Source organism: Sceloporus occidentalis, unplaced genomic scaffold (assembly GCF_023333645.1).
Source record: "Sceloporus occidentalis isolate IW3139 unplaced genomic scaffold, rSceOcc1.0.p SCAF_4, whole genome shotgun sequence".
NCBI classification, from domain to species: domain Eukaryota; kingdom Metazoa; phylum Chordata; class Lepidosauria; order Squamata; family Phrynosomatidae; genus Sceloporus; species Sceloporus occidentalis.
The window spans coordinates 77,964,398-77,977,533 of record NW_028316984.1 but is presented as its reverse complement, the minus strand read 5'-3'; the positions used below and the strand labels follow the sequence as shown (position 1 = coordinate 77,977,533).

The 13,136-nt window shown below is 45.0% G+C and overlaps 1 protein-coding gene across 2 annotated transcripts in view; it reads right to left on the bottom strand.

Annotated features, from left to right (window-relative positions):
• The window catches only part of VIL1 (villin 1), a 68,001-nt gene that overhangs the window by 32,839 nt on the left and 22,026 nt on the right, over positions 1-13,136 (bottom strand). For both annotated transcript variants that reach the window (XM_089520385.1, XM_089520386.1), the window contains 2 exons: positions 5,686-5,791; positions 2,345-2,419 (listed from right to left, as the gene is read on the bottom strand). In XM_089520385.1, the coding sequence (XP_089376511.1) occupies positions 2,345-2,419; positions 5,686-5,791 (181 nt within the window). The remainder of the gene's footprint in view (positions 1-2,344; positions 2,420-5,685; positions 5,792-13,136) is intronic.

The window sequence follows — 13,136 nt, the reverse complement described above, 5'->3', positions numbered from 1 at the left end:
CAGCAGCAGCTACTTAACAGGCCAGGTGTTTCCATATATGTTCACCCAATCTCCAGTGAGATCCTTGCCTCACTTGTTCAGTAGACAGTCTGGTTCCCATACTGAGCTAGACTTGTTCATAGTTATCCATAAGATTGCACTAGGGAAGCACATTTACATGGATTGCTGTGTTAACATGCAAAAAGGAGTAAGATCAGCATCCTTAGATGTCCCACCTTCTGATGAATGAAAATGCAGTGGGTAAATTGCCTCATTCATAACACATTCCGAAAAGCAACAAAAACATTAGGAAAACACATGATGCCACATTATAATGAGAGAAGATAAGCAGAATATGAAGAGTGACCATGTTTGCTGCACAGAGGTACTCTCTAGTCCACCATTTTGTTTTCACAGTGGCCCCTCAAGCAACAATACCTTGGAGTGGCTGGATGGCTGGTGGAAAGGCAAAATGAAGGCATTGCTCCTGTGAATAAAAATTTCTGTCCTCTCCCTTATGAAATGTTCCTTCAACCCCTTAATTTCTAGCACTGCATAATTTAAAACTTTAGTTGAGCATTTAGAAATATAGTGTAGGCATCCAAAGAAAAAGTGCAGGCACAGTTACCAAGGGAATATGACACACAGCAAATAGGAGAGTTCTAGGTTGAGTTCAGTGTCACACTCTCTACAAATTTGGCTACAAATCTGGGGACAGAAAGAAAATTTCATTTGGGGGCCAGAGTTCTTATTTGGATGACAAAGTCCACAGTTTCCCCACACACACATTACACCCTTGAACAGCACTACCCTGTCTGTGTTTCTGAGAAACTGGTGTGCATCCTTTGATACTTGAGCTTGAATGCTGTACCCACTGACAGCGTTATGCTCAGGAAGATGTCCAGTCTCCTCTTGTAGACATTAGTGGTCATCACTGCATCGTGCTCACAATCCTACAGTTTTACTGTGCCCTATGTGAAAATTTATTTCCTTATTTTTAATCTTTACTGAACTTCTCACCATGCAGCTTCTGTGGACAGACTTTGGTATCATAAGGAGAAAAACTCCCTATCCACTCTGTTCATGCCAAACATAATTTTAAACATCTCTATCTTGTTTCTTTTTTACTTGCCCCTTTTTTTCTAACCTCCCAAAACTTAAGCTTGTTCATATCACATCATGCAGAGAAATAAGATTCTATAAAGGGGCTGTGCTTTGGTCTGACAACTCATTCCCTTCACCTGCCCATCCAACCATTTGTCGGATTCTTAACCTCTGATAGTCAAACTGTATGCTAATATACAGTTATCCAGAATGGTCCAAAGGCAGTGAGTTTAGAGAATGACTGGGAATGGACATAACATGAAACATTGATTATTTATTGTTTGTCAGCTTTCCTACCTTTTGGGCAAATTCAGCCTTCAAGGCAGCTTCCAACAAGCAGAAATGCAAAAACATTGATTAAAAGTCATGAAAATAACAAGGATCGGGTTAAAGGAGCCAATATTAAACAAAAAAAAATTGAAATGTAACAACACATTTAAAGAAGGCTATTTAGCAGGTCTTTATCATCTGAGAACGCTCAAATTGCTTTTAATAACTCTGAGTCTGGTGCACATTTAATAGTACTGAGAGCAGACTCACAGAAATCAATGGGATTTAAGTAAGTAATTCACTGAATTCAGTAGATTTCAGTGGATCTGCTCTGTCTAAGTCTGGATATAACTTATTAACTTACTATTATCCCTAAAATAATCTTCTAAAATAAATCAGTATTATTATTCCCATATTACAGATGGGGGACTGAGGTTAAAAACAAAGACAGTGATGCTTACAGCTAGCTGTTGAGTTCAAGGCTGTGACAACGTTTGAACTGTGGATGTCCTGGTTCATGTCTCAGTCCTTTGCCTGCTATTCAACAACAGATGTTAACCTATTCACCTACATCTTGGTTTAAATCCAATTATTACTCTTTGTAACTGGGCTGTTGATGAGTGGGTCCCATGGACATTTCTTACTTTTTGAGTTCCCATATACTGAAGCAGAATTAACAGCAAATAAAGACAACAACATTATATAAAAAAGCAAGTTTTCCAAATGTCTGTTAATAATGTTAGGTATGATCTAAATAACTTTATACCTGCTGCACTAATGCTACATATTTTCTTGCTTGAATATGGAAATGTCCATGCAATCTGTCTTCCTCAGCTATGATACATAGCATAACTTGCTTCCCACAAGCTATATAGGCAAGAAGACATCCCTATCCTTCTTCTTTCTTGGGCTGACCCCACTTTTTCCCCTGGCTGTCCTGTCCCAGTTCGCTTAATGATAGGAAGCCTGCACCACTGAACATTCCTTTTACCGAGAGAATAATGTAAGCATCCCCTTCATAGAAGTTTCCATATGTTTTGGGTGGCACGGGTACCATCTCCATGTTCTGGAAGGGAAAGGAAAGAAAAATTAGCCAAGTTCAGGCAAAAGATGCCCCACTCAGATGCTCTTGCATCAGGGAAAGTGTTCTTCCTGTGTTTTTCTTGACAATCAAGGCATGATGACCTAAATGGGCCTTTGCTAAGGATGTGAACATTTGCAAGTGAATTTTGTTTCTATTGTGTTTCTCGGGATCCCACAGGTGGTGGATGGCTTCCATGTTAGTGGGGCAGCAAATCTCCTCTTGGTCTTAGTCCAAACTTTAAAACAACTACGTCAGGTCTGTAACTATAGCAGAGAGGGCAACATACTGGCATTGCTCTGCCCAATAAGAATTCTGCTTCTCCCTAATAATTTTTTCCTTCAATTCCCAAATTCCTGGCAATTGCAATAACTTAAAACACCAGCTGATAATTTAGAAACATCAGTTTAAGCTTCTGAAGAAAAGGGGCCAGCAAAAGTACCAGGGGGATGTGTGAATGCAGCAAATGTATATCTTCTAGGTGTGAATAATGATCAGTGTTTCACTCTGTGGAGTGAAATTTGGGAACTGAAGGAAAATTCATTTAAGGGCTGAATTCTTATTTGGGGCCCAGTGCTCTCATTTAGGCCCCATTCCCACTGGTTTAGAACACGGATCAGGATGCGAATCATGGGTGCATCATTCCCATTTGAGCGTGCATTCAATCCGCACTGCTCCGATATCGTTCCCATTGGAATTCGAATCTGACTCCCATGTGATCGAATTATCCTGAAAAAACCCAAATCAGTGGTTGATAAGGCGGTTTAATTTAACAGCGCATTTTTAGCGAGTTTTTCTATGCCTCCTGATTCGCGGCATACGAATGGGAACGACAAGGGTGTCTGATTCGGGAACTTGGAGATGGGAAGAGCAGTGCTCAAGGGGCTGGCCTGGGGGTGTCACCCGCTTGTTCTCTTTCCTGCATTACTGGTGCCATTTTCTTCTGTTCACATAGCCTTTCTCCTGGTGGATTGGGAAGCAAGGTAAGGCGCTCGTGCTACATTGAGCTCCAAACGCAGTAAACACATTACTCCCCCTGCAACCTCTCCCCTGCTCCACATTCATAGAGCGATGTGTGAGGAGAGCCACTGAACACCATTTTAAACTATTACTTTTTCTTTTCCCTTTTTTTCTTTTGTTGCCTCCACCTGAGTGCCTGAGCAGCAGATGGGCTTTGCATTACATGCCTGCTTGATCGCCCCCCAGACAGTCCAGGGAGCAATGGGGGAGGCAAAGGGATTTGGGGCAAATACAGGCTCCTCTTCTCTCTTTCCCAGAGGAACTATGGGAAGACACAGAAGAGCCTGGATGCAAAGGGATTTGGGGTAAATAGAGGCTCCTTCACTCTTCCAGGGATTTGGGGTAAATAAAGACTCCTTCTCTCTTCCAGGATTTGGGGTAAATAAAGGCTCCTTCTCTCTTTCAGGGATTTGGGGTAAATAAAGGCTCCTTCTCTCTTCCAGGGATTTGGGGTAAATAGGGACTCCATCTCTCTTCCAGAGGGAGTCTGGGGAGACACAGAAGAGCCTGTGACTCAAAGGGGTTTAGGGCGAATAGAGGCTCCTTCTCTCTTCCAGAGAATAGATTTGAGGGAAATAGAGGCTCCCTTTTCCCTTTCCTGGAGGGGAAAAGCACCTAAGCGACTGATTGACTGTGATGTCAAGTTCTTAAGTGCTTGATTGACAGCTGATTTTTTAAAAAGAGGTCCCAGAAGGGCAATGGGAACGGGGAGCAAAATAACCCGCTTCAAATTACTACAGGGAAAATACCAATGGGAACGAAAACAGGGGTAAAAAAAACCTGGGTCTGTTTGCACCCGTTTTTAATGGGAACGATGGGTCAGATTCGATTATGAATCGGGAAAAAAATCCGAGTCAGAATCGCAGCAAAATAAGCCGCTTTTTTTGCCCAGTGGGAATGGGGCCTTGATCTCCCTGCATAGTGATACACTTGTCCCTCCACATTTATGGATTTGACTTTTGCAGATTTGATTATTCATGGATTCTATTCATATGTTCTCTCTAGGAATATCTAGGTCCTCCCTTGCAACTCTCTGGTCAACTTTAACCAAAAGTTGCACTGGAAAACCTAGAGATTCCTAGAGAGGTGTTCTCTCTGATCAAAACATAGCTTTTTTGTTATTTGCGTTTTTTCCACATTCACAGGGGTCCTGTGCCCCTAACCTCAGTGAATGTGGAGGGACAAGTGTATCTTTCCACCTATTGGGAAAAACAGTGTTCAGCACCTTGGACAGCCCCTCTAAAGAACAGAGCAGATACCATGCTTGGTTCACATGGAAGCCACCAGGGCAGAATCCCAGTAGTATTCTTGGCCCATCCAAAGTTGTGTGGCTTTCACCCCCTCCTGCACAGAAAGTCATGTTTATTTTGGGTGCATACCTTTCCTAATGTACACAATTTTTACACATTTCCCTCCACCAACTAAAACATGTTTGTTTGCGCACATTTTCCAAGTATTCACATGTTTAACCATGCATGGTAGCTTGGGTATAATATGAAAAAGAAAAAGACAAGACAAAAGAATCCAATGTTTATAGTTTGGATGGAAAATTGAAAGGTACATGTGTGCTTTCCGTCCATAGTCTTGCAGACCACAAACTGGATAATAATTTATAGTAAATCTTTGTTGATATATTTTTCTTTTCAATCCCCCCTTCTTTTCACTTAATATGCACATTTTAAAAAATAGAAATAGCATCTCCTGGGGGCATGTAATAACTAAAAGCTAAGTAAGCAAATGATTTAATTATTTCTTTCTCTGCTGCAGTCCTGGAGAAAAATCCCTTTTCTGAAAATTCTGTTTGTATTGGGAGGAAGTCCTCTATTGGTTCCATGGTATACCCTCCCTTTGCTCTTTATAGCTGGAGACTACTTTGTCCCACCAGTTCAGACAATGTCATGTAGGAGGGATTGAGAGCATATTGGGACCACAGCAGGGAGGGAAAGAATTATATTCCTTCCCACCCCAGTGGTGTTCAGGCTCTCCATAGGCTACTATTTCCTATTTCACTTTTTTAAAAAAGTATACATTAATTACATTCACAGAATTAAAATCATTACCTATCTTGGCACCCAGAACAGTACATTAAATATGAGATTCTGAACTGCCAAAATGAACCTTTAAAAAGCAAGAGAATGTGAAATTCTGGGAAGGAAAGGAAAGGAGGCACGTGTGTCTTTTCCTCAATTTATATCATGTGTGTTTGTCCTCCTGTCCATCCTTCTACTCACCTCAATCCGCCATATCTGGAGACCAGGTGTTGTTTTGTTCAGTGTCTTGGTGACTTTGGCATTAAGTTCTACCATGGTGATCACTCCCTTCTGGAGGGATCTGGCACTGTGAATGGGAAAGACCATTAGTAACAGCCACATCTCATATGTATAATATAATGTCTAATTAACAATTTGTAAGCCGCTCTGATAGCCTTTTGGCTGAAGAGCGGGGTATAAATAAATTATTATTATTATTATTATTATTATTATTATTATTATTATTATTATTATTTTATACACACACACACACACACACACACACACACCAACCAACATCTGAAAATCCCCAAAGACAGACAGGCAGGCAGACAGACAGACCTAGTCTACTTCCTATATCTCAGAATCTTGAATATCTCTCAGATGCAGATGCAAAGCAGATGGCCCCGAAGGAGGGGCCAAAAGCCCCTCCAGTTCCAATTGGGCCAGGACTGTGAGGACCACATGGCTCGTTCCCAAAGCAGGCCACCGCCGCAGCCCCAAGCCTCACCAGCCAGGAGTCAATCTAAATTGACGCCTTTTTCAGCTGACTTTTCCCGACTTGACATGGCCTTGGCACAGCTTCCGGCTATTTTGAGGGTGTGCATCATCTAAATGCTATGCCCCCAAAGCAGCCAGAAGCCACTTTATTTGGCCTGTGTGTTTTGGGTCATGGTCTTCCTCCTTTCCTACTACTTTCCACTTCATGGAGCACTATCATCTTTTCGAATGATATGTCAAAGGTACAACAGCTTCACCTCAATTTTGGATTCTAGTTAAGAGTGTAGGCTTGATTTGCACCCAGACTCATTTATATATCTTTTGGGTAGTCCATTGTGTCTTCAGCACTCTCCTTAGCACCACGTTTCAAATGAGTTAATTTTTATGCTGTCATATTTCTTTACTGTATTGCTTTCATAGCCATACACAGAAATCAGGAATACTATGGGCATGAATGCTTGTGAATGTGGTATTCAATTATATATCTTCATGCCTGAGGACCACATCTAGCTCCTTCGTGGCTACCCTTCCAGTCTTGTTTTGATGTCTTTACTTACATCTCTATTTTTATTTCTTTTTTATTTCTTTAACTTTACTCTAATTTTTGACATTAGTAGATAATGGTCTGTGCCACAATCTGCTTCTAGTCTTGTTTTTGCAAATGATGGTACTTCTCCATTTTATGCTTCCAATTATGTAGTTCATTTAATTCCTGTACTGGCTATCTTGTGATGCTCCCTTATCTAGTTTTCTGTTCAAGGGCCTGAATATTGTGTTTGCTGCAAACAAACTATTAGCTTCACAACATTTATAAGCCGCTCCCTTGCTTCTTTTATTGATCCTAGGCCAAATTCTTTGACACTGTTTGCTTTTGCTCTGTTTCCCACTTCAAACTGCCTAGGATTATCAACATATCCTATTTTGGTGTATGATCAGTGTCTTCCTGGATGTAAGTATAGAATCCATTTTGTTATTTTCTGTCTTTGTAGCTGGAGCATAATTTTTTTTATTATTATTGATTTTTATTGAATTATAAAAAATACAGTGACAATGACATTACAATAATGATACAATGACCATAACAATACAATAACAATAACAATGACACTAGCAATGACAATACATTAACAATACTGAACATTTAGAATGCGTTCCTAGGTCCTAGGAGAAACATATTGACATTATTACGCAATTAAACGTACATTAATATAAACATGATTTTCTCTAATTCAACTGCTTGCCTTTTTTTTCACTTTTTTCAACTCTCCATTCAATATATTCATTGCTTCTTTCTACAATAATAGTTTGGGTTTTTATTCAAACCAAAATTATATTTCCTAACTTTTCTCTATCAGCCTAATTTTACCAATAAAAGTTGGTTATCTTATCTTTTGTTTTAACAAAATTAATTAAGGGTTCCCATATCTTTTTCAGTTTTTCCCAATTGTGACCTTTAACTAGACAAGTAAGTTTATCCATTTCCATATAGTCCAATAATTTCATCAACTATTCTTTCCAGGTGGGTTGTTCATCTCCTTTCCAATGAGAAGCGTATACCATCCGAGCAGCAGAAACCATATAAAATAAAAGTTTACCCAATTTCTCCTGTTTTTGAATGTCAAATCATACCTAATAAAAAGAGTTTTGCATCCAATTTAACATGACAATTTAATATTTGTTTAATTTTCTTATGAATTTGAATCCAATATTTTGATATAATATCACAATACCACTACATGTGTATAAATGATCCTGGAGTCTTTGCGCATTTCCAACTGTCTGTTTTTTTATCCTTGTATATTCTGGCCAATTTATTAGGTGTAAGATACAATCTATTTTGCAACTTATAATAGTTTCCCCTAATATCAACATACACTGTGTATTTTAGTCTCTTGTACCACATTTTTTCCCATTCATCATGCATTTCCAATTAAAAAAAATTGTAAAACATAGAAATTTTTCAGGGGTTTTCAGTGAAAATAATTTTGTCAAATTCTTGGGAGGTTGGTTCAATGCCTATAGTCTTGACATCTTGTATAAATCTCTCTTTAAATTGACGGTGCAGGAACCAGTTAAAACAATATCCTTCTTTAACTAGATCTTCCTGAGATTTTAGGTTCAGATTATTAGAACCTTTAACAAAATTGAATACATCTTTGTAGGTAATCCATTTTCCTTTTTTAATTTCATCATTTTTATGAAAGGCCTCATTAACAGAAACCCACAACGGCAACTTTGGATAGATCAAAGGTCTAAATTTTTGCCAAGCCTTCATTAACGCTTTCCTTACATAATTATGTAGAAAAACATTATTTGCTTTAATTTTGTCATTAAAAAGGTATGCGTGAACACCAAATATCATTTCCAAACTTAACAAATTTCTATTTTCTAGCTTAAACCAATCTACCAGCCAGTCAAACAATATGAATAAATTTTTAAATTAGGCAATCCCAATCCTCCATAAATTTGAATTATGGTTATATTGAAAAGGTTTTCCCTGAAGTCTTACTGATATTATTCATTCAGACTTTCCCTTTGTTATATCCCCTTCACTATTAAAAGTACCCCATTTCTTTTTAAAATGATATTTTCCAAAAGGGAAAAAAACACTCTTTTCCTGTAACTGTCCCATTTCAGTTCACTTTAGTTCACTTACACCAAATATGATTATGTCTATAGGTTCCAATTTTTTTGTTTTACAATTACTAGTTCCTCCTGATTGATATCTCTTATGTTCCATATTGCAGTTGTGCCGCTTTGTGCTTTTCTTTCACACCAGATCATATCAGAAGCTAACTGTCCCTTTGACTTGAATCCAGTTGCATCTTTAGACACAGCCCTACTCATAGTTGACCTCTGATCTTCCTCAGTAGTAGTTGGCTTAGTGCCTTCCAACTAGGGTGTCTCATCTTGCAATACAACGTCTTGCTTCATTTTGGATTGTCTCATCATAGTATTTTCAAAGAAAAAGCCAGTCAGAAGTTTCAGTGGCTATGATATCTAAGGATCACAGCATGGGGTAGTCTTCTTGCTCCACAGCAGAAGGGGCAATGCAGACCATTGAGAACTGAAGACTGCTTTATGCAAAATAAGAGGAAGAGTCTGTATAATTCAGCTTTCATCAGTGTAGAAGATACATTATTTTGGTACAGCAAGTGGGGGTGGTGGGGGTGGTTAGTATTGGAGACGCTGCTGCTCGCCCCCTCCCATCTGGGCACCGGCCCAAGAGGACTCTCTGCGCCGCCGGAGCGGCGTTTTTGGAGGGGAGGGGCCGGTGAGAGCGGCCCCATAAAGCCGGCTCCCGGCCTCCTCCCAGAGACGCTGCTGCTCGCCCCCTCCCATCTGGGCACCGGCCCAAGAGGACTCTCTGCGCCGCCGGAGCGGCGTTTTTGGAGGGGAGGGGCCGGTGAGAGCGGCCCCATAAAGCCGGCTCCCGGCCTCCTCCCAGAGACGCTGCTGCTCGCCCCCTCCCATCTGGGCACCGGCCCAAGAGGACTCTCTGCGCCGCAGGAGCGGCGTTTTTGGAGGGGAGGGGCCGGTGAGAGCGGCCCCATAAAGCCGGCTCCCGGCCTCCTCCCAGAGACGCTGCTGCTCGCCCCCTCCCATCTGGGCACCGGCCCAAGAGGACTCTCTGCGCCGCCGGAGCGGCGTTTTTGGAGGGGAGGGGCCGGTGAGAGCGGCCCCATAAAGCCGGCTCCCGGCCTCCTCCCAGAGACGCTGCTGCTCGCCCCCTCCCATCTGGGCACCGGCCCAAGAGGACTCTCTGCGCCGCCGGAGCGGCGTTTTTGGAGGGGAGGGGCCAGTGAGAGCGGCCCCATAAAGCCGGCTCCCGGCCTCCTCCCAGAGACGCTGCTGCTCGCCCCCTTCCATCTGGGCACCGGCCCAAGAGGACTCTCTGCGCCGCCGGAGCGGCGTTTTTGGAGGGGAGGGGCCGGTGAGAGCGGCCCCATAAAGCCGGCTCCCGGCCTCCTCCCAGAGACGCTGCCGCCCGCCCCCTTCCATCTGGGCACCGGCCCAAAGAGGACTTCTCTGTGCCGCCGGAGCGGCTCCTGGCCTCCCCGTCAGAGATGCTGCCGTCCCCTCCCTTCCATCTGGGCAGCGGCCCAGGAGGACATTTCTTCTTCTGCCCCTCGTGCAGGGGTCCATCGACGCCGTCGACGCTACTGTCGCTGGGACAGTGCCTTTTGCCGGGCGGCCTCCTCCTGGGGGTTTTCCGAGCTGCGCAGCTGCGGGTGCAGGAGGCTAGTATAGCCTTAGGAGCTGGGAATGCCTACAGTGGCTAGTCCCTGCTCCATTAACAGCCATAGGAGGGTGGGGGAGGGATAGAGATGCGGGGGATGCCTGGGCCGGGGATATCACCTTGGTGGGCGGAGCCCCAATTGAGGTTGTGTGGGGCAGGGGGAGGTATGGCGGTGGGAGAAGGGACTTTCGTTCCAGGGGAAGACGGGATAGATGCGTCATATCTATCTCGCCTTCCTGTCCCTCTCCCAACCTGAAGGACCTGAGGGTCATTCCAACCGTGCCACAAACCCTGTCGCTGCTCCTGTGCAACGCCAGGTCTATTAAGAACAAGACCCACATCCTCCAGGATCTCCTGGAGGACTCAAAGTGTGACCTGGCTTGCATTACCGAGACCTGGCTGGGGCCTGAAGGGGATGCTGTGTGGGCTCAGGCCCTGCCTGCCGGGTACTCGGTGAAGGACCAGCGCAGGTTAGGTGGGCGGGGGGGGGTGTGGCCTTGGTACACAGGAACACCGTGTCCCTCACCAGGAACCTCCTCCGACAGACCACCTATATCGAGTGTATCTACCTGACCCTAAAGGCTAGGGACAGTCTAGGGATTCTGTTGGTGTATCGGCCACCCCGTGCATTAGCGGACTCCCTTAACGAGCTGACACAGCTGGTTGCTGAGCTGATGTTGGAGGCGCCCAGGCTTCTTGTCCTGGGTGACTTCAACATCTCCCTCACGGCAAGCTCTGTTCCATCTGGTGCGGCTCGGGAATTCATGGAGACCATGGCGGCCATGGGCCTGTCCCAGCTGATACAGGGTCCCACGCATTGCGCGGGTAATACTCTCGATTTGGTCTTCTGTTCGGAGGCGGAAAATCCGTGGGTGGAAATAGCTGATATTTCCCCCTTGTCATGGACGGATCATTTCCTGGTAGAGGTGACAATCAAGGCTTCTACCCAGATCCCCCCCGGGGGTGGTGGACCGATTAGGATGGTCCACCCTCGAAGGCTGATGGAACCTGAGAGGTTCCAAGAAGCCTTAGAGGGGCTCACGGTTGGAAATGACGGCGACTCTGTTGATGCCCTTACCGGTATCTGGAATACCGGTCTTTCTGGGGCTATACACAGAATCGCTCCCAAGCGCCCTCTCAGGCCCGCTTCCAAGCGTAAGCCCTGGTACACGGAAGATCTCCGGGCGAGGAAGCGGGTTCTGCGACGGCTAGAGTACCGTTGGCGTAAACACCTTCGCTTAAGCGACAAGACTCTCCTAGACCGATTGTTAGAGGACTACGGAGAGGCAATACGAGCAACAAAGAATTCGTTCTATGGTGCTCGTATTGCGTCCGCGGAGTCGCGTCCAGCAGAGTTGTTCAGGGTGGTCAGGGAGCTAACTCAGCTCCCTCCCGCCCTGAACCAGATCCTTGAACCCTCTAAGGCCTGCTGCGACTTGTTTAACGACTTTTTCGTGGATAAAACTTCTCGTATAAGCGAAGGTCTGAACGCCGACATTATGGCAGAACCTAGGGTAGAAGCGTCCAGAGCCTCCGTGGACTATATTATACTGGATCAGTTTGAGTCGGTTAGTACCGAGGATGTGGACAAGATCCTCGGAAGTGTTCGGAAAACAACCTGCTCTCTTGATCCCTGTCCCTCATGGTTAGCGGCCCAGGGGGGACCGGCGGTGACACTCTTGTTACGCCGGATAATTAATACATCCTTCAGGGATGGGCGTTTCCCATCGGATCTTAAATTGGCCATAGTGAGACCGATCCTAAAAAAGCCCTCCCTTGACCCCCTGGTTCATAATAATTATCGGCCGGTGTCGCTGCTTCCATTTTTGGGGAAGGTGATTGAGAGGGCGGTTGCGATCCAGCTTCAGGCGGTCTTGGATGAAACGGATTATCTGGACCCATTTCAAACTGGCTTCCGAGCGGGTCACGGGGTTGAGACGGCCATGGTCGCCTTGGTCGATGATCTCCGTCTGGGCATTGACAGGGGGAGCGTGTCCCTGTTGGTGCTCTTGGACATCTCAGCGGCTTTCGATACCATAGACCATGGTATCCTTCTGGGGCGCCTGGCTGAGGTGGGAGTCGGGGGCACTGCGCTCCAGTGGTTCCGCTCCTACCTCTCTGGGAGGTCCCAGATGGTGCAGCTGGGGGACGTGTGCTCCAGCGAGCGGGCCCTTAATACTGGGGTCCCTCAAGGAGCCATTTTGTCCCCCATGCTATTTAACATTTACATGAAACCGCTGGGAGAGATCATCCGGAGATATGGGGCGCGGGGTTATCAGTACGCTGATGACACCCAAATTATTTTCTCTATGTCTCCGACTGATGCAGTGACCAGGGATGGCGTCTCTCCTCTCGTGGCCTGTCTGGAGTCAGTAATGGGCTGGATGAGGGAAAACCGACTCAAGCTTAATCCAGAAAAAACGGAGGTACTAGTGATAGGTTCCCCTGGACCAGGAATGACGGTGGTTCCACCTGTCCTGAATGGGGTCACGCTCCCCGTGAAGGACTCCGTGCGCAGTCTGGGGGTGCTTCTTGACTCTTCCCTTCACCTGACTGCTCAGGTGAATGCGACGGTCAAGAGTACCTGTTATCAGCTTCGGCTGATTCGCCAGCTGCGCCCATACCTGGCTCAGAGGGACCTTGAAACTGTTGTACATGCTCTGGTAACTTCGAGACTGGATTTCTGTAACGT